The sequence below is a fragment of the Oenanthe melanoleuca genome, chromosome 1A (genome assembly GCF_029582105.1).
Source record: "Oenanthe melanoleuca isolate GR-GAL-2019-014 chromosome 1A, OMel1.0, whole genome shotgun sequence".
Classification (NCBI taxonomy): domain Eukaryota; kingdom Metazoa; phylum Chordata; class Aves; order Passeriformes; family Muscicapidae; genus Oenanthe; species Oenanthe melanoleuca.
Genome location: NC_079334.1, coordinates 63,388,613 through 63,411,242, shown reverse-complemented (window position 1 = coordinate 63,411,242; position 22,630 = coordinate 63,388,613). Strand labels below are relative to the sequence as shown.

The 22,630-nt window shown below is 42.2% G+C and overlaps 1 protein-coding gene across 3 annotated transcripts in view; it reads right to left on the bottom strand.

Moving 5' to 3' along the window:
• BEND7 (BEN domain containing 7) overlaps positions 1-15,964 on the bottom strand; it is a 50,357-nt gene extending 34,393 nt beyond the window's left edge. For all 3 annotated transcript variants that reach the window (XM_056508786.1, XM_056508793.1, XM_056508801.1), the window contains exons 1-2: positions 11,643-15,964; positions 7,777-7,860 (exon numbers count right to left, since the gene is read on the bottom strand). In XM_056508786.1, the coding sequence (XP_056364761.1) occupies positions 7,777-7,860; positions 11,643-12,120 (562 nt within the window). In that variant the 5' untranslated portion in view covers positions 12,121-15,964. The remainder of the gene's footprint in view (positions 1-7,776; positions 7,861-11,642) is intronic.
• Between the last annotated feature and the right edge of the window lie 6,666 nt (positions 15,965-22,630).

The following is a 22,630-nucleotide window of genomic DNA, read 5'->3' as shown; positions in this document are numbered from 1 at the left end:
CCAGGCATGTGAACAATTTTATCAACTCAATAGCACCATTCAGTTGCCTAAACTTAGGTGCACGTTTAGGTAGCAGCTAAACCAGACAGCTAAAAGAGCAGCAAACCCTCCCCAACACAGTCCAAGCTCAGTGTGGCTGGGACTGCTGCAAGCCGATGAAACCAGGGACACTGAACACCCAAAAGAGGGAGGTTTTGTTCAGGGAGGAGAATAAGCAGAAGGGGAGAGGAGCTGAACAATGTGCTCCAGCATCTCCTGCTTGACCTGGTGCACCGGTTCCCTGGGCTGGTGCCAGCTGGCTCCAGCCCACCCTGATCCAGCGAGGAGAGTGGGCGGCTTGCAAGAAAGCTTGGAGTCCAAACTTAGAAAAATATTTGCCAACCCCACACAGCAACACTCCAGCACCATTTCCACTCTAGCTAAAGCGGTGAGAAAAACCCTCTGCAAGGAAGTTCTGCACTGCATTTATTTATTTTGTTGGTTTGCCTGCAGATTAATGTGTGCGGGTGTGATTTAATTAACAGTAACAGCACCAATTCCTTTAAAATGACACTTTTTGGCCCCAACCCAGCCAGGGGTTGACTGTTTGCAGTTCCCAACCTCGAAAGGCTGCAGACTAGCACTGGACTCCAATTATGCTGCACGCTGCCTTTCCCCTGTATGGGCTGTAACTGCCCATATCCCAGCTCCAGGTGTTCCCACCACACCACACCTGGAGCAATCCCTTCCTGTAGTGCCTGGGAATTTTAAGTTGGCAATTTGGACTTGTACTCCATGGCAAAACGTGAGTATCAAAACAGCTTCCTACCCACCTCCTCCTGCAGGGTGCAGGGACTGTGCTACGTGTCTGGTCGGGTGACGTGTTGTTAGAAAGATTAAATTTCCGTTACCCAATTACATAAAATATTAATGTTAATTGAGCTTATTCAGCCTTGATTCTGTTCCCTTGTTCCTTTATATAGAAGTCTTCCTATACAGTGACATGAGCATACTTAACTCCAGATAGAAAAAAACACTTCATTCATGTTACATTAAATCCTGAATTTGCACCTTACATAAACCTGTATTTCTGTTTAGGTAGATTCTTACTTAAACAAGGAAATTCACCCTTTGTAAACTTGTTTGTTGGGATTTGGGTTTGGGGATTTTTTTTCAAGGATTTTTCTGTTTGTTTATTGGTTTTTGTTTTGTTTTTAAATATGTCTTCCCTTTTACAAGAAAGGGCATTAAAAACCTACAGACTATAAGCCTTAGTCTTCAGTGCAAGTTTACATCTCTCCTCTCCCATGCCTTTTTCCAGCTCTGAGTTTGTAGCTGACCAGCAACAGCAGCATCCTCCCCATGGAAGTGGAGAGCAGATGATGTTACACCATCTGAATCTGAGGATGGGTGCAACACCAGTAACAGATTCAACTTCCTGCTCCCTGGTTATCTCATTTGGCTATTAGCTCTAGAGCCCAAGGACAGCATTTTGTTATCAGTTATTCCGGCTGATAATTTTCACAGATAATAACCATGTAATTTAAAAATGAAAAAAAAAAAGTAGATGGGGCACAGAGAAAACACAACAACTCTAACTAGTATATCCTGTGGAAGAGCCAGCCTTCTTTTAAATGCTAAATAGAATAAAAAAGCACTGGAAAAAATTAGTTTTTTATTATTATTACACAGAAATCAGCATTATCTATCTGTGCAAAGCTTTCCAAGATAGATACTGAGGCCTGAGAAAAGCAGTGCATACTTCAGCCTGTCTCTGTACACATACCAGAGCTCCTCACCACTCCCAAGGAGATGGAGATGCCTCCAAAGGCTGCCTATAGGATTTGCCATTTGGATACCCCATGTAAATCTCTGAATTTTACCTGAAACCATTGAAGTCACTTGCAAAACACTAAGACACTTACAAAATGCTACTCAAAATAGAACCATGGCAAGTTAGTGCCCTGTTTAGGAATTTGTATGAAGAGATGTCAATTGTCATAACAAAAACATATTAATAATTTTTAATAACTACTGGTACAGTTATTTCCATGATGGCCTCTTAAAAACAACCTATTTTTTTCCTACGTGACTGACTGTAATCTTATAAAACCAAAAAAAAAAAAAAAAAAAAAAAGCAAAACAAAGCCCTTTAATAAATGCTACATGATCATAAAAAGTAATTTCCTCAAATTTCATTTCAATCTATTTCCTTACTGAAAGTGTATAGGTCATAAACTCCTTCTTCAAAAGCTGCAAGAATGTTTAAAATTACAAAAGGAACAAATGTAAACCCAAACTGTTCCAGGGTGCTGTAGCATCCATGTGCTAAGTGTGCAGCTGTCTGAAGCAACAGGCCTGTAAATAACTCCAGTTGACAACATATTAATGATAATTCATTTATTACACTCTTCACTCCTGTCCATCTATGCCTGTCCATCTTTTCACTATTATGTTTATTAAACCTAATACATCACATTGCCTACCAACATGTTGTTATGCTTTTCCTGAACAGTTTATCAAATATTATCATAGCACTGCAAACAATTATAAAATTATATGCAACCGTATACATATGTTCAAGCATTAATTTTATCCCAGTATTAGAGAAGTGGTAACCACGTCTGTATTAATGTGTGTGTTTTAAAGTGTATAAATGGGTGAACAGAATTAAGGTTGGACAATTGTCTGTATTTGATACTTCCTTCCTTTGACTCACAAAACCAAATAACCATCATGTTCTCTTTGTCCAGTATTTTGCAATTACTTTCATTATTTCTAACATTTATGTTTCTCGTATGTTTTGGGAAATATTCACGAGTTGACTTTTAAAATACAGTTTTTCCATTAATTATAGTTTAATTTTATGGTTTTTGGGCAGACGAAATGCCTATGGAACTATTCCCTTCCTTGAACATACAAATAGGGATTTTTCCGGATCAGGCTGCTTACTGAAGTTACTTTTATCTCAGATTTCCACCTTTGTGTCCAACTGGGCTGAAAATGGTGGAGCTGTTGCGAGGGTAAGAACAGCAGTGACAGACAGCCAGACAAGCACATGTGAGCTGACAACATGAGCCTGGTTTGTATGGAAACAAAGCTTCAGAGGTGAGAAAAAGTGCAAGTTGAAGCATATGGCGTGAAAACTCAACAAAAAATAATAAGTAAGTGCAAAGGGTTATATAATTAAGCATATTAAACTGCAATTTATTAGATGCCACTTGAATGCTGCCCTCTCTGGAAGGGGGCCAGCAAAACTCGCCTGCTGTGTTTGAAGACTGTAAGGGCTGATTCAGAGCAGCTCAAGGAATCGGGAAGCACATGCACACAGGGCACACGTCTCCACTGCTCAGCCAGGCTGAATTCACCAGAACACCTTTTGGAATGCTACACGGTGTTCAGGTAATTCCTTCAGAGACAGTTATCCTAGAAGGATGCTCAGCATCCCTTCTCAGCAAGAACTATATCCACATCAAATCATAATTTTCAAAAACCAAGGTATTTTTTTTTCGTCATCTTGTACCTACAAGTCATCCTGAAACAGAAATTTGCAGAGGTCAGCATGGGGAAAATAGAGGATCCATGTGCCTGGTTCCTTATCAGAGCAAAGGTCTCCTAAATCACGTGGGATCTTACTGTGACTTCTCTGTGCATGATTGGAATCGGGCATCCGTGTCACTAAACTGATGGGGTAAGCACACATTTCCCAAAAAAGCAATGCCAGGTCTTTCTCAGCCTATAAACTGAATAAAGAACACAGGCAATAACACACTTTGCAAATTAAAAACCTAAACCCCAAGTCAACCAGGAGGGCAGTGGTCATGATCGGTCAGAGGGTCACACAAGCAACACAGTTACGAGTTGGAGAATTTGACTCAGCTAAACTAACACTGGGAACACTGAAGCTGTCTAAGTAGAGGCATCTTAGCAATGCTCTAAAACATCATCTCAAAGCACTTTCCTATTTCATGTCACCACACAAAGCACTAGGATTAAATATGCAGGAAAACTGGATCACCCTCAAATCAGACCTCTTACTACCAAAGCAAGTACAGAAACATATGGTTTGATAACCCTGCCTTATCATGAGACAAACAAAGTTATTAAACCCCACAACACTAATGTAAGCAAAGAAATTTGTAGAATCAAACCCAGGATTAAACCCTGAGACCATTCAGGATTTGGGGGTTATTTCCCTGGAAACTGGGTCATACCAGGGGGCCCAGCCACCACTCCCACCACAAACAAAGTAAATCTTTGGAAGAACCTGGTGAAACAGTTTCAAAACACCCAACAGGAGAAGCTACGGAAGCCCAAGTTACTTTCATGCCACTCTTTGCCAGTTAAATCACTCAGGAAAAGACAAGTGAGCAACTGTTCAATAAAACTATATATTAATGGGGTCATATAATTAAAAAGGTAATAATAGATACACACCAACTTCCCCCAGTTCTTGGAAATATCCCAGGCCAAGACCATGCTTTAGCCCCAAAGGGAAATACTTTACAAAGTTAGATCATTAGAGGACACAGATACATAAAATAAACTTCTATGAAGTCTTAATTACAGAAGCCACTATTGCAACAACCAGACTTGGGATATAATCCTATTAACAGTAACACAAGTCTGTGAAGTTACTTGTTAAGTCAACTTTTTCCTCTGTGAATAAATTGCAAAGGATATTATTTCTGGGACAGAATAAATTCTTGAAATTAGTGAGTAACTTATGCATCGCTCCCCTACTCCAAGAACATATTATTTATTTTTACCATGACACAGAGAAGTTATTAATCTGCTGCCTTCCATTTCAACAATGCGAAATGCTGTAAAATGCACAGACACCTGCATTACAGTACATTTCAGTTCCACTTTATATCAGTCATAAACATTTCTGTTTTGGACATCTCTTCAAAACAAATGCTCCAAGCACACTGTGCGTAGCATGCAATTTTATGAAACTATAAAAGTTCTTCACTGTTAATTACACAGACAAATGTCTCATCACACATTTGATTACCAGGATAATATAATTAGTTTTCTGCATTAACCTTTCAAACATAGAGCCTGAATTTCAAGTTGAAAGCATTGTAAAAACAGTCTGGAAGTATACTATATTTCCACTTTTTGGTGATGGTAGTAAAATATTAAGACTGAAAAAACCCAATATGGTGTATGCAAAAGTTTTTTTTTAATAAATACTGTAAGTTTAATCATCACTGTACACAAGACACAGGTGCACACAGCCCCTTCAAGGGTTTGTAATGTCAATCTGGGCTAGCAGCCCTGTGACTTTACTGGAAAAATTGAAGTCAGGTCTGTTTTAAATCTCACTCGTGTTTGAGGTTTAAGCATTTCTCTCCTCCTTCTCAGGCTGAGCAGTCTATCCTGGTACTAGATAACTAAGCCCTTTCCTTCAAAACAAAAGACATGCCAGTCCTCACCCACAAAATATAGTAGTGATATTCCACATTCCCCTGCAATTTTGTAAAGACTGTGGTTAGCATGTCCTTCATCTAGAAAGATGTGACTTCTTGTTCATCATCTTATCAGAACAAAGGACTGGGGGAGAGGACAAGCCACCGCATCTCCCACTCCCAACACTGCACTACATGAGAAAACTTCCCAAGCTCTATTCAGATAGCAGTTGGACTCTACCCATGGCAATCATAGAGTTTGTGTCCAGTACCATGTTCCTTTAATTGCAATGAAGCTTGCTCCAGTTTTCAGCCTACATTTACACAAAGCTATATTTTGCCCATCTGTGCTGGTGTGAAAAAGACCATTTAGGTTCATCAGGTCTTTCTTGACATTTCATCCTGAATTTATCTGTATGTTAAACAAACTGGATTCTCCTGATTTACTCATTTACACCAGCATCTCCCCTCCTCTCAACAGCAGTTCTGAGTTAAACATGCTCAGCTGGGCAACAAAGGCATTTCTACATCCCATTCCTGACAAAGCTTCACTCATTTACTGACACTAACTGCCACTAACATTTAACCATCCCTAAAGGTAATACTTTAAATGCTGTATCACAGCATCCATTCCATACTAAAGTCTGCATCACACTGAGGTTTCAACTGCTGATACCACGGATCACTTAAACTGGTGAACAAACTTGACTCTAAATCAACAAGTTGGAATAAACATCCTTCTGAGATAAATTTTGGCATAAAGCTGTGAAATCAAGTGAAGCACTGATTATACCCTAACTATACCTGATAAGGAAGATCCTTGATAGGATTCACATTCTTAAAGGTTAAATTCTGACTGACTCTTGAAATAGGTGAACTTGAGGCACTTAAATGCCAAAGCACCTTCAGTCACAATGAAAAGCTGGACATACTAAAAAAGAAAAACCCAAACAAATCTAAGGACACAGCAGCCAAGCCAAAATCAAGATCAGTTGGTCTGACTCACAGCACAAATGGCAAAGCACAGACTTCTGCACATTCTTGGAGCACCCTGGCTGATGCCTAATTCTTGCCAAAGCTTTATCATGACTTAGAGTTGGAAGAAAAAGCACTACGAGTAAACCTCTGGCGGAGCTCACTCCATCAGGTTTATCAGACTTCACCAAAAGTGCTTACAGTACCCGAAATCCAAACACAAAGCACTGCAGCTGCCTTTGCTTGTCCCTGGAAATGGGTGTAGGGAAGAAATACTTGCTCAAAATCTTAATGGTGAGAAGCTAAGAAGGAAATTTAAGCCAGCTCCCACCCCCCGTTTTAACACATCCTCCTATTCTCTCCCATTTGTTGATGACCACTAGAAGAGGATGTGACACTATGAATTTAGGAGACAAAGGTACTTTGCATGCAGATTAACTTAAGGTGCCAATTCCCATTTCAATGCTTCTTGCTGGCTTCAGGGGGCAACACACACAGACTACAGAAACCATAAATCGTCCCACAAAAATGCTTAGGCTCCTGATGCTGAAAAGGAGAGGCAAACACCCCCAAATTTCTTGCTGCAAAGGCATTTGTTTTCTCCAAAGCCTGAGTTAAGTATTCACAAGCTTGCTTTATACACCTGAAAAAAACAGGCCCCTCCTTCTTTGAATTTAGCCTGCCAAATCTTTGCCAAGAGGGGTTTTATCCAGGTGAGGCCCTGGATGAAATTGGAAGGGGATAGAAACAGGAAAGGAAGAAGCACTCTGCAGATGAGAAGTTATACAGGATAAAAAGCACACAAGAAAGGTAAAGGTTCACTGATATGCTGTAATACATATCATGCTGCAGACTCTATATTACTTTGTATTTTCTTTACACATTTTTAACTGTTGATTTAATTTAATTTTTCCATGGCAGGATTAGCAGGCAAGCTCCAGAGGTGAAAGGACATTACATTAAGACAGCACATTAATCCTTTATCCCACCCAAGGCAGAAGCAAAACCAAACAAATAGCAGCTTCCTGGAAATTGAATTTCTGTTATCCAGATGTCAAAGATGTAATACCCCAATTACACAAACTATTGCCAGTGAAGCATGCCAGGGAATATGCAATGTAAATGGGGTGAGCACAGAGCTGCAAAACTGCAGAGTCAGCATCTGGCTCTCTGAGTGAGTGATAATTAGCACTGTGTGTAGACACTAATAAACATTTATGTCTGAAATTACAACTTTTAGCAGTGTTAATAAAGGATATATTGGCAATTCATAGAATAAAAGGGTCTTGAAAAGAGCGTCATATTAAACAATGGCAGGCGCTTTCTGTGCTTGCACAGAGGTTTTTTCCTCCCTAATTGCAAATGGCCACGCAATGTTGCTCGAAAATTAATCAACACAAGCACATACCTAAAAAAGCTGGTTGTGTTTCTTTGGTCTCCCCATTAACATCATTGTTGTAGTCAGAGATCTTATATATCTCATGATGGTAATCTGGAATGAAAAACGATAAAAAAAATTAGAATTCAAGTGATCTGGAAAAAATGAACACTGAATACATTGCTACGGTTTTACTACACAATTTATCAATATATCTGCAGTTTATTTCATGTACATCAAATTAACCACAGAAAATGTGCTCTGTATCAGCACCTCCTAAAAAACCTTTGCTCACACTGGAGAGACTCAGCTCAAATATTTCACAGATTTCAGGGAATAGCTACGCCTGCCCTAAATTACTGTGTTCATTTTCACAGCAAATTATCCCACCAGATGCCAATTATCTGGCTTCTTGCTTTACAGAAGGAAAGCAGATTTATAATGAAAACTTTACATTCCCAGAGACCAAGGCAAACTTTCAAACTCCACCTCAGTAAGGAACCAGTAATGTACATCAGGGCTGTATTGCTCAGCTGTCCTGACTCATACTGATGTCACTGGCCTCCCAAATGTGAAGAAAGGAGGATCAGGGACACCTTAGGATATTCACCTATAGAAATTAATGCCTGTGATGACCGGAAGAATTAGCATTGGCACCTCATATACAGAGATGTTACAAGATATTAAAAAAAAAAAATCACTACTGAGTTTCTCTTTTAAATAAAAGAATATTTTGCTGTGAAGGTCTCAGTTGTAACCCCAGGCAGGTGCTCACTAAAACCAGAGCTTTGTTTACATGTGTGCACAGAGGGAATAGTAAGTCCAAGGAAAAAAAAAAGAAGTGTCTAAAGGCAGATTTCCTGGATGCTATTTCTGACTCTGATACTGACACACACTCTGTCCTTCGGCAAATCGCTCAGACTGAACAATATATTCAGTGTCTTGAAAGAGCCACCTCCCCACCTCACTCCCTCAGTGCCCTCCCAGTTCCCAACACTCTCAGCTACTCCCTCCGTAAACTGGTTTTATGTTTACCTGCCTCACAAAAAGCGAGGCAGAGATTAACTCATGGAAGGGACTTTGGGGGATTCACGTGTAACACAAGCAGAGGGTGGCAAAAGCAGCTCCTTCTCCCACAAGCAGCACACCTGCACCTCCAACCAAACAGCCACAGCTTTGGAAAAGTCTCCTGGAAGTCACTTTTTTATTGTGTGCTGTTTATTTGTACAGCACGACTGTTTTGAAGGCACAAGAGGAGGAACAACTCAATATGTAAACTAAAATTGAGCCTAACACAGCAATGCAATAGAATGAGAAGGGCCCAGAAAGAAAACGAGGGGAAAACAACCACACCAGAGAACTGGAGAGGTCAGTGATGAGGTGCTACACAAAGTGTTCCTCTGCTTCCCGAGCACACCCAGCCAGTGAAATGGGTGAAGGTGAAGTTCGAGATATGACATCAAGGAAGTAAAAGCTTCTTTCATATGACTAAACTGGCAGGATTTACATTGCCTTCCATGATCACTAGCTGTCCTGTTGAGCAGAGGGTGTGGTGAAGTGGCACCTGATGGCCAGTCAGGGTCTACCTGCCACACACTGCACCTTCATCCTCTCAAGGAAATTCTGAGATAAGTGGAAGCAAATACATAGAAACTGGGACTTAAATGACTTAGGGACTCATGGTCCTCAGATATACAGATTACACATGGTTTCTTCTCTAGCACTCCCCTGTACAACCAGCTGGTCACAATATTCTTCTGGTCTGCAGCTGCTGCCTTAAAGTCACCACATTTCACTCCAGAGGTGGCTGTGTTTTAGCACAGGAATGGATTTTCTCTTGATTTGGTCATTATTGATCCTTGTGATAAGGCACTCTGAAGTTATTTCTGGGACAGAATAAGCATTGAATGGGCACATATCAATAGCAGATGGTGTGTTACCAACCAATTCACACAGCCTTTTCTCTTTGGTTTCCCTCTTCTGCCTTGGACGTCAGAGTCCAGGCACTGGAAAACCGTATCAATTTCACAACAGTAAACACTAAACTTTGACATTACGGAATAACTCCTGCAAGAGGCAAAGGCCAATTACAAGGGACAACTATTTATATGTAATTATCTTTCTAATCAACTGTGATAGAAAAGAGTATGAGAGTGCAGACTCACATACAAAAAGTGACTCCTCCATCCTCAAAGTACAAAGATAAAATTTTCTCTCTAGGATATGGTTTTAGTGTAGCTTTCTATTTGACTTTCTACATCCAAAAGGAGATCTCAGATAATATATTATTAATAATGTACCATCATATCTGGATTTACCTGTTAAAATAAGGTTAAATAGATTGTCTCATACATGGAGGCATATCTAAACCTGTAAGAAGCAGCAACTGGGAAGGCAAAATAGTCACCTATTTCTGGCACATACTCTTTTTACAGGTCCATTAGGACAGAAAGAAACAAGGCACAATTTCAGTTTTGTTTTTCCACATTTTGCTTTCACCACCTCCATTCTCCAGGCCAGTCTACACTAATTCTGCCTCCAAGTTGGGAGCATATTCAGTACCAAAACCCCACAAACCAAACCTGTTCTCTGTAAAAATTATACCCCTGATATGGATAATGGATACAGACCTCCAATGCATTTCAGACACATCTGGCATGTCCCTGCTCCTCTAGTTTTAACAGGGACCAGATGTGATGCCCCAGACCCCCCTACCACGATACAGCAGTCATTATTTACTACTCCCACCAAGTGAGTTTATTTCCATCTTTGAATTTCTTCGTTTCATATACAATTTTGCAGAGCACTCCTCAGACAGCAAGTCTTGACACTCGTGTGTGTGTCCCCCTTTTCACCAGTGTGACATTACACCCAAGCAGTCACCTGCCTTGAACTTGGCATGCAGGACACACACAGCGTTTCATGGAGATATTCCCGTCCAATACTTGGGAACACAAAAGGAGAAACGATCTCGAGTCAAATCCACCAGGGCAAAAACATCTCATCGGCGAGAGAAGGGACAAATCTCCAACCAAAATAAATCCTTAAGGGTGGGAAGTCCACCTGTTAAAATGCCTACCAGCGGTTGTATCTTTTCCCCCCTTTAATTAAAGAAAACAACAACAAGACTGAAACACAGAGCTGTGCTTCTTGCCCGACATGAATTCAAATATTTCTCCCCTCACGATCCCTTTAAAAATATCCTCTTTTCCAAAAGCAAACACACCCCGAGCGAACAAGTTACACGCCAGCGGCTCTCCACTGCCCACGTACAATTAATTACCTGCGTGGATTTTTAATAAAGCAATCTCGATTCAGCTTTTCTTTGAAATACACGGATGTACACAGCCGAGGAGAGGAAAAAAACCACCCCAAATACAATAAATCCACAAGAGTTGAATACTAAGGAGCTCTGTCGCTGCTTAAGTGTCATTATTTTTTGCTCGCTTCCCGATTCTACCTTTTCTCCCCCCCCGCCCAAGCAGGATTTACCACGAAACACGATCCAACTTTATTTTGTGCAGGGTCTGTTTGGAAAAAAAAACCACGTCCACCTGAGGTGGTGGGGGGGAGGCTTGAGCTGGTGGTTTTGCAACAACACGTAACACACATGCAAAATATAATTAAAAAAAAAAAAAAAAAAGAGGAAACGGGAAGGGGGCGAAAGAAATAAAATTGAAAAAAAAAAAAAAAAAAACCAAGAAGAAGAAGAAGAAAGAAAGAGAGGCGTGCAATGGTTCCGGGGAGTTCAGGCAGAGGATTGCGGAGTTCAATAACAGAGCCGGGAGGGAGCGGCGGCCCGGGGGCGCCGGCGTTTCATAACGCCCCGCTCCCCCCGGGGCAAAAGTCGGGGCTGCCCCCGGCCAGCGAACAAAGCCCGGCCGCCCCCGCCTTACCTTCGTTGACCAATTTAAAGCTTTGGGATTTCCTGCTCCTCTTCCTCTGGGCGAACTCCATGGTGCGGGCAGGAAGGAGCGGGGCGGACACAGGACCGAGCTCCGTCCCTCCGATCAGCAATACACGCGGGGGTTGGGAGAGACGGCGGCTCCGGCGGCGAATAAAGGGATCCGGGACAAGTTGGCTCCGGTCTCCCCCCCGCTCCCGCCCCGAACTTTGAGGGAAAGCGGGGTGCGGCGGGGGGAGCCCCGCGGGGGCGATGCCGCCGCCTTCCCCCCCGCCGGCTGCGCGGCCGCGGCCCGGCGGCAAAGGGCGGCCCGCAATGGCTTCGCCGCCGGCGCCGGGACCCCGGTGCCACCTGCTGGGGGAAGGAAGGCGGCGGTTCCGCCGGCCGGGAACCGCCGCCACCCCGGGGCCGGCCCGCCGCCACTCGGCCCCAGCGCGGGCCGAGGGCGAGGGGCTGAGGGGCAGCGCCATTTTGTGTCCCCCTCCCGCCGCCCGCCTCGCACACGGGCACCGGCGCTGCCCGCTCAGCCCCCCGCGCTGCCCGCGGCTCCCGCAGGGGCTGAGCGGGGGAACTCCTCGTGTTTAGCGGGACCGGGCCGGGGCCGGCGGGTAGGGGGGGTGAAGTTGGCGTGCGGAAGTGGGTAAACCTCAAGAACTGATGGCAACACCTGTTTGTTGCCGTGTTTTACAGGGATTCTCGCAGCGATGTGTCCGCTAGTGTCATGGACCGAGGCCTGGAGAAGAGCGCCGAGCCGCCAGCTGGGCAGAGGGATGTTGAGCTCTGCTAAACCTGGATCGCCTTAGCAAGAGGAAGAGAGTCCCTCAGCCAAAAACTGGATCGCCTTAACAAGAGGAAGAGAGTCTCGGCTCTCTGGACGAGCGAGATTTAGGGCGTCTGGCAGCCCTCCCGACGGTCACCGTGAGGTCACTGCAGCCATACGGCTGGCCCAAACACAGCTGAAATTAGTGCTCTGATTTATTCACCACTTGACGCCTTCAGCCACACTTCCAGTTAGCTCACTGTGCTAAATTCACTGAGGGTGGAGTATTTTTTTTTTACAGCCGAGAGTGCTTTTGCCTGTTGCCTGTAGAGAAAGGACCCAGGCGTTTACAGTTATGACTACTGATAACTGCAAACACAGCTCCGATCATCATCTTGTGTTTTACATGTAGTCAGGCTGTGTTGTGACAAGGAGAAGACTATGTGATACTTGCATACGCCTACTTGAACAGATGCAAATATAGAACTTGCCTTGGTCTCCTCAGAGGACCCAGGAGAATCCCGTTAGCTCCAGTAATATTGACCGACCCTATCACTCGGAATAATGACATAAAATGAGCAGGAGGGAAGCAAATGGAATACTAACAGTAGTGATTTGTATCCTAACTGTGTGCATAGACATAGTCAAACCTGAATTCTTTGGTGCAAGGTACTGTCCAGACACCACACTGAGGGTAAACATGGTTCTGAAAAGCAAAATTGGGAAACAGCCTTTATGGTGAAGCAGTATCAGAAAATATGCCTAATGGTAAAATTTATTATATGCTGGAAAATTAAATTCACAAGGGAGGTTATGGAAACCTCACAGATTGGGTAGGGGTGTAATTTTCTATTAAATTGCTAAGTGGAAAATCCCAGAGGCAATCAATATGCTACTTTTGGAATTTTCCTAAACTTCTCTGTAAGACTTTGTGAAAGGAAACTGGGCTAATGTACTATTTAAAATCCTGCATTATATATTTTTGGGAGGATGCTGAAGCAGCAAAGGTAGATGGACGTCATATGCTGTTTGCTGGATTTTGTGGGTCCAATTAATCTCTGGTACAGTTGGGTCTGAAGTCAGGTCTAAAATGGAGCAGCAGTGTGCCTAAATTTTTCCTACAGAAAGAATATTTTCTCTTTATTTTTTTTCCCCTCCCCAAACAGTCTGCTGATTCCTGTATGCTAGCTAACTTTATTTACAGGACTTAGAGCATTGAAGAAACTGTTGTGTTTGACTCTCATCCTTTCTGGGACAATAGGAGAATTTTTATAAGGCATAAGGCCCTCATTTAGAGTTCAGCTCACATGATGGGCTTTATCCTGCATTTGCCAAAGGAATGTGGTACAAAATATTTTCTGTTTTCCTCTGTTACTCAATTTTGTAAAACATTTTGGGGTATAACTTATGAAAATGTGATGGCAGTGTTTTATCAGCTGCTTTCTTACTGGTTTTAGTTCTTCCTTCCCTGTGCTGATATTTTGCTTAAAGGGACACTCGTGGTTTTAAATGACATTTCAGTCTGGGCAATGCAGTTTCCAGGAAAGTTTTACAAGAGTTAGCATATCCCCTTTTCCACCAATATTTCTCATTTTCTTTTATGTGAATTAGAGAGATCCATCCTTTTCATGCAGAATAAGCCTGATCCTGCAAGCTAACCTAATAGTGGTCACTCAGATGAATAAATCTTGCAGCTTTCATTTCTGAAAGTATGAGCCAGTGTGGATACCACAGCCCTGATCCTGCCATCTCATCTGCATAAAAGTGAATTAGAAACTAGGACAAGGTGACTTTAGGTCAAAGTCTTGTAGTTATCCACACAACACACAGGAGGATCTGGTAGCTGGAAACAGCTTTCTGTCCTGCACTGCTGGTGTTTTCAGCTGGGACTTAGACAAAACTGCACAAACTCAAAGGCTCCCATGTACAGGGAGCTGTGAGCCTGTTGCTGGGCATTTTGGTGTGGGCATCCTAAAACTGGGCTGGGATCATCTGCTCGTTTGTCACAGACCACCATTGCATTATTCCAGCTGGAGCAATGTAGAGATGAAAGTCCTCTTTATCCCTTTAGAATGGCTGCCTTGTGTCACCCTAGATAGTCACTGGCTGCATCGCTGTGGCAGCCAAGTCACTTAGGATAAAGTGCACACTGGCTCTGGGGGACAGACAGCTTTTAATTTCATCTTTTATTTCAGTTTCTGTCTCAGTATCATGTTGTTATTATTACGTATTAAGAATCCATAGGTCACTTGTTTTTTTTTTTTCTGGTGAAAATATGAAAAATTCTGAGCATTTTGTATCTATTAATGATTGGTTTCAAAGTATTTCCTCAGACCATTAACTGAGTGATGTGTTTTTCAAAATGCCATGAAATAGCCAACTAAATAAGGGCTTTATCTTGCAACATGTCCCAAGTCAGTATGATCATTCCTGATTATTTCTTAGTTAACATTGTATCATTCTTCAAGTTACTTTCAAAATATCCCCTCCCCATTCTAATTGATAGTAATTTTTCCAACAATTTTCTGGTGTGTAAAATACTTTTCCATTTCAGATCATAAGCTAACTGATTAAATATAATGAATCTAGTAATATTTCAGTATTAAAATCAATAGTGCTCTTCACACAGGATGTCCCAGACTTTTGCTTTGTTTCTAGGTGTGTCCAATTCATGATAATATTTTATTATTCATAAGTAGGATGGTATATGACAAAGATGACTAATGAGTCCTAGGACTGAGGAGAATTAAATAAGTATATTATGAACCCCTTCAGCTTTTCAGTTAGAGAAATTATACTGGAGAAAGTCTTATAAACTCAGTGATTTGATCTGAGTCTTAAAGTCTAATGTCAAGGAATTCATGTGAGGCCCTGTGAAGTGGGAAGAGGCTGCTGACTGTCATATTAATAGCACCATGATTACCACTCATCTTGTAGCCTGATGAGGTTCCATGTGGTATTAGGAAGCAGAAGGGTGAAGAGGTAAATTGGAGACCAGGAGCTGCCCAGGTGACAGGTTAATAGGTGAGCTATTTTGGTTAGTTATGTGTAATGAATGGCACAGAGGATTTTATAAACTGTAGTAAGTGTTTCCAGTGGTGGTTTTGTGGTCATATGACATATGTGGGCAGTACTTAGCCCCCAAGATGACAATAGGCCACGTTGTGCTGTGCTCTCTCACTACAAACCTGCCCTTTCAGCAGGCTCTCAGGCTGGCACGTCCAAGGACTGGGTCATTAGAGAGGAAGGTGTCTGGATGTCCTGAAGAATTCTGAAGTCAGGAGTGTGGTTTAACTGGTTTTCCAATTCTCCTTAAGTTTTTCCTGTACCATTTGAGTCACAGTACTTGACATTTTATGTCTCTGTCCTTACTCTCCTTTTCTTTTGGAACCCAGTTTTGAAATGCCTTCTTGTCCTTTCTGCTGCTTGCTAATCTTTCTCACAAATTTTAAAGAAAAAAATTACAGGACAGACCAATGTTTTCATCTGTTTGGCAGCTCAGGGAGACCAAAACATTCCAGAACTGTTTCAACAATAAAGAATATAACTGAATCTATGTACAAAGTGTTCTTTGTGTGTGCAGTCACAAACCCTCTGAATATTTCCATATCAGAATGCAAACCTTCTGAACATTTCTGTATCAGAATGCAAACCTCCTTTTGACTGTAAGGCTGGACTTCCCACCCCCCCGCTTTGAATTTATGTACAGCTTGGACTAACATTCCAAGGAAGGGCAGTGTATTCTGAGTCAACACTTGATGGTCATCCACTCTGATCCAATACTTGTGGGATAAGGATATTAAGGTATTAAGTCTTCCCTAGGACAAACCAGTGTTTGGATTTGAATACTGGGAGGAGTGGAGAGGAGACCAAGGTGTCTAAGCAACAGATGTGGTTGAAGGATGAAGAAGAAAAGGTCTCAACAAAGCTCTTTTTTATGAAAGACGATGTGAAGGAGTGAAAGAAATCGGCCCATATACAAGGACATCCTCTGCTTCTGTGCAACATGGAGAAACCATAGGCTGAACTAATTTTGCCCTTACAACCCAAGTGCTTCAAGGGAGCTGAGGACAATGTGAGTAGGGCTTCTTATTTGCCTAGAAATTTGAACTTTTGTGCTATATAAAGAGTAATAGTGCTTAGAAATTTTAGTCTGGATGTGTCTTTGCATCACTACCACCTCTGCTGAAGAGATGAAAAGTAAAGCAAGGCTGGTGTCCTCAGAAAGGGCATGTTTGAGCTTTGGGTCATCCCAGAGTCAATGCCAATCATGCCAGCCCAAGCAGAGCAGTCAGCAGTCCCAGTTCTGGTGAATGCTGCAGGCACAAATTACAGCAAGCTCAGCTCAGTGTCCAGCAGCCCAGCGAGCCCCCTGCTAGGGAGAGTTCCAAGAGGGTCATGCTGCTAATCAGTCCTCCATTTTTGTGTCAGTTTGCTCCAGCCACCGCAGCTGAAGGCAGATGTAAGAGTGCAGCGATGCAATTGCTGGAGCTATGGATGGAAAAGGAATGCAGCATCAGCTGCAGGAACAAAAGCATTTAACACTGTTAGGGAGCTCCTTGAGGTTGTGGGATGAAGCCCAGGCAGCAGCCATCCTCCTCTGAGCCCTGAGCCTGATGTGGGGATGTTATGCTCTGCTCCCCAGCCCAGCCTCTCACTGTTTCCAGCTTGCCACAGGGACCTGCTCTCCTTGTCTCGATTCTGCCTTGATCCTCTTCCATTTCTCCTGCCACACATTAGTAAATGCACTTGCAGTAAAATCAATGGGAGTTTGAAAACTAAAAGTAATGTGTGCTTTGGTATGCTACTAATCCACTTATTTGGATCCTCTTACTGCTCCTCTGGGCTGCCCTGATCCTCTCTATCAGCCCACCCAGCTGCTCTGATCTGCTCTCTAAACTTCTGCCGTGGCTATATTAGCATCCCTGTCAACTCACAGGGCTGCTGCCTCAACGCCATCAATCCCCTCTCCCAATGAGAATTTCTCTACTAAATTATAATCCCTGTAGCTCAGAATACTGATGCAAACTAAAATAAATTCACGAGAAGTTGCTGCAGCTCCTACTAAGATGTTCTATTTTCCTGAAAGTTTTCCAACAGTACTTACATTTCAGGCTGGTGAAATAGCTTCAGACACATTCATAACCACCTGCCTGCTTTTCAGTTCTAAAAAATAAAATTTCACTGCAAGGTACAATGGAGTTCAAAATCTACTCACACATGCACTTTTTAAAGAGAGATTATGTGAATTTTAAATCTCTGTCAGGCTGGAGACTGACAACATCTGAAAAAGGTCCTTTTATTCAGCAGTAAGATACATACAGCAGCATTTTCATTAATGTGACCCCCCCCGATTTACCTTCAGAGATGTGTAGATACTGAAGACTCCATCACCCATTCAATCCCTGACCTCTCTGCTGAGGCAGTCAGTGCACCTGCATAGGCATTTTCTCTGAGATGGACACATCCTGCAGGGATCAAACTGACAACATAGAACTATGATCATTTAGCAATAACTTTCTGAGATTTCCTGCCTGTGTTGAATACACGCTAATGAACTCAGAAGTACAATACTTTATGCTCAACCATTTATCTTCTATATATTAAAGCGGAAGAAAAACAGATGTTTTTATGTGCTTTTATACCATCCAACAAAATCTATTTGGTGTTTGGGTGGTGGTATCTATTAATACAGCAAAAATGTCTCAAAGCCAAGGGATGTTAAGTGTATACATCGCTTTGGGGAAGGTTGAAGAAAGAGACAATTGTATGGATCTAAAACACAGTGCATGCAATTTGACAACCCAGTCTGCATTTGCAGGGCTTAGTCCTGTAACTGCACCTTTCCTGTAAAGACTTTGTTGTTTGGGTACATGTAGTGCACAATGATGCTGGGAGTAAGGATGTTCAATGCTTCACATCATTTGCCCTGCACTGCTGGAGTGCTAGAAAGAATAGCTACAAGAAATACCAACAACAGCAAGAAACCAAAACAACAAAAAAAAGGCAGCATGATAATTTTCCTCCAAGATGTTTTAGATTCTTTAACAGACACAAATGGCCACTGCTGTCAAAAAAGCGCAGTCTCCCTAGTGACATCTTGGGACCAATTCATTAAAGACTCTGATGACACAGTGCCATAAGCTGAGCTGAAAATACTGTTCCTGAAACAACAGATTTTTCATCAGATCTCTCACATATCAGCCAGTTTGGCAGTAATTAGCTGTTCTTAAATGCAAAGCTTTTTAGAAGCAACAATGAGCTTTTACACCACCTCAGTTTTACAGATAATAAAGCTGCTGGGATAGGAAAGACTCATGCATCCTAGACAATCTAAACAATGCTCATAAATATTCCTTTGTCAAAATCAGAGGATAATTAGCAGCCAAACAGTTATTTCAAGCATGTTTCTAAAAGCCTTACTAGTCTTACTAACTGGTAACATCCATATGGTTGTCACTACTTTCCTAACTATTTTAACAGTGCATACAGAGGTATATCCTGGCAGACAGGAGTTGCAGGGGTTGACTTATCATGAGAACTAATCAAGTGATACTTTAAAAAGCAAAACAAACCAAATTCAAATGCTGCCTTCATGATACATAGATGTCATAGACTTTGGAAAACTTATGTTTGTTAGAAATGTGGGAATCTTTTTTCTGCCATTCCCTCCCCTTTGAGCTTTCCTTGTCTTTGCAGTGGGATTTGGACACCTGTGGTAGAGCACTACCCCAGTTTCTTCCTCAATCTTCCCTCCAGCTGAGTGTTTCTCTGACTGTGACCTCCTGGAGATTGTGTGCTATCTGGAAAGGTGAATAAGAAAGTGAAAGCCCAAGAATGGCTTAAATTGACTAAATGGAGGAGATGGGCCCATCCCCAACGTCAGGATTTTATGGAAGTACAGTTTGCAATCCTTAGCAGAAATACTAACATGTCTGATAGAACATCTGGAGGTGCCCTGTAGATGTGACAAACTGGAGGTACCTGTAAGCAAAGTAAATGTGGGGGTAAAGAATGGGGGTGGTTAATCCCTCCTGAAAAGTTAAGGACTGGTTTAATAAAAAAAAGAAAAGACTGAGACTGGTTGTAGAGCTCCCTTTGCCAGAAGTGAGCATACTTAATTATGGTTTAAATGCAATTTTATCCAATGTCTTTTTTGGTATAGTGTTTTGAAGATGACTAAAAGGAAGTATGTACTTATCTGAAAAGGGTTTCCAAGAGTCATCTGTGCCCTTGTTACTTGAAATGAGTTCTGCAATCTTGGTCAGCTGCAAGGCATCAGTTCTGCCTCCTGTGTGTGAGTGAAAGCATATGCTGACTGAACTGGGGGTTTCCCCTGTTTTAATACCAAATAGATAACTGAAACTGGATGCCCATAAAGATATGACCTTAAAGCAACTAAATATAAACTGAATACAACCACTGAGAGCAGTCAAAATTATTCTGATCCATTTTACCAGTTTGGCAAATAGATGACATCTGGGTTATTTGAGTGAAACTGGGTTATTTGAGCTGTCTTCAATAATCTGTCTGTAGGCTGACAGTTGGCTTGCAGCAGATAAAGCTGAGCAATCACTTAACCAGCTAGAAATTGGAATGAAACACCTCATGTATGTTTTAAGCTTGTATTTTTATTGCTTACAAGGCTCTTATGAAAATTCCAAGATTTGGAATAACTTCTAGATTTCCCTTTCCAGTCTTGATTTCACATTTAATGTTGTGAAGGAAATTGCTTCAAAGTAGCTTTGTGTTAACTCTGTGGGGTTGTTCCAGAGGTCTGCAGAAACCTGGATCTAGGGAAAACATGAGTAACACTATTGCTTCCAGACCCAAGCTCAGTTTCTGGGAGCTCTCTGCAAGTGGTTTTGGGAGAACTTAAAGGCCTGACTACAGCCCTGACAGCAAATGTCATATTTATTAATCACATGAGAGACAGCCATAGTGGTACCAAACCAGCAGGACTGCCCTGAAAAGCAAAACAGGAGCAGTAGAAAACAAATAGTCAAGCTTTGGATTTATAGCAATGATCTAATTGACTCTAAACTGGTTATTTGAAATACAGCTTGGAAAAGCATACATTTCACTGTGTTAAAAATATCTTATACAGTGATGTCATCTAAGGGATCATTACATGGATGAGGGACTGGCACAGGGAAGGAATTGTCTGCTTGCACAACACAGTTAAAGAGTTTCCACACTTTGAGGCCTCCTCAGAACAGTGGTGACTTGGAGAAATCCTTTTGCAGTGTGGAGGAACAGTTTCCATTATGTGATCCAAGGATGAGATTCACACTGTGAGCTTTCATGTGCACCATGAGTTTGTCCAGCAAGCAGAGCTCCAGATACCCACCCCAGAGCCAAGGAGCACATGTGAATGCAGACAGTCAGAGGATGAGAGGTCCATAACAAAACAAGAAGGGACCATAATGAATTGCCAGCACAGACACTGCCTCAGGAAGATGTTCTGAGGAACAGAGGAGTTTTGTACTGTGTCCAGTCGAGATCTGACCCAGCCATCTCAACAATCCCTGTCCCTCAGAAAATGCTGCCCTGACCTCGAGGCAAAGAGGAGTCAAACAGATTTGGCATCCTGGAGCACAGACAGGAAGCAAGAGTGGATCTCTTCATGAGGTGTCAGTGAAAGAAAAAAGATACCACCTCTTCTTATGCATTAGAAGGTTTTGTAATCTCTTCGAAAAGAGAAACCTCAAATGGATGGATGACACCAAAGATTTTTTTCTCTCTTTCCTTCTTTGGGGAGATATTGGTGAATGTCCTCAGAAAAACAGAACCAACATAACTCCATATTTGCATGCATACAGTAACACTTTTGGGACATGTAGTACCCTGTAGATTGCCACTTATTGTTCATAGGACAAGACACTGTCTTGATCACACTGGGGATTTACATTACAGGATGCTTTGCTTTGGAGGCAAGAGAGCACAGAATCACAAGTACTGGAAAAAGGGCAATTGTGGAAAGTTGAGTCACTGGTAGTGAACTTTTAGGCAGCTTTTAGATGTACAGCATTACTTTCCAATGTTGCCAAAATTGTTTCACCAACAGAAACTAATCAGCTGCTTCCTTGTCCCTTTTATCCCTCCGTGACACCTTATTTTTTTTTTTTTTTTTAACTGGGAGATCTTTGTTCTAAGAGTCACCTGACAGTAACTGCATCTTTCTCACAAATACTGTGTATGAGCTGGCTTTCCTCCTTCCTTTTGTACTGTCTCTAATTGAGATATAATGTCTGTCATGATTTAATCCCAGATCGTGCACAGGCTCTCTCTCACTCTCCCCCAGCCACAGAGGGATGTGGGAGAGAATTGGAAGAGTGAAAGTATGAAGACTTCTGGATTGAAAGACAGTTCAATGGGACAGCAAAGGAAGAAAATACTATTAATAATAATAATGACCACCATAACAACAACAACAACATAATATACAAAACACGGGATGCAATTGCTCACCACCTGCTGAGCCCAGCCAGTTCCTGAGCAGCAGCCCCCAACCAACTTTCCCCCCAGTTTATACACTGAGTGTGATGCCATACAGTATGGAATATCCTTCTGGTCAGCTGGGGTCAGCTGTCCTGGCTGCCTTGTGTCCCCCAGTGTCATTGCTGGCAGGATATGAGAAGCTGAAAAGTCCTTGACTTAGTATAAACTCTGGTTAGCAACAATTAAAACATCAGTGTGTTATCAGTTATTCTCATACTTGATCCAAACCACAGAACTGCACTAGGTACTAGGAAGAAAATTACCTGTATCCCTGCCAAAACTAGGCCAGTGTCAGACTGGAGCAGGAAATGAAGCAAGGTCTAAGGTTGTGTGTACTCTAGAGTAAGTTGAGGGGGCAGCTGGCACTCTGACATAAGCATCTGAATTAATTCACTATAAAGTCCACTACAGAGTATTCCTACAGCCTCTGATTTATGCCCTTACCCAAACATGGGCACATTCCCCCAGGACTCATACATTCTTGGATTCTATCACCATCAGATGTGACATAATTTCCTTTTAGAGAACTATGAAAAGTATAGGAGGACTGTTCCTGCTTCCTCATTGCAAAGCAATTGCATTCAAGCCTGAGGTATAGCAGAGCATGACTTCTGAATCCAGAAACCTCCAGCCTGGGGTTAAACAAGCCCTGTAAACCACTGTGCCATTTTCTACAAGAGTCATGGCACACAGCTCAGGTTATCTAAAGTGGGTGAAAA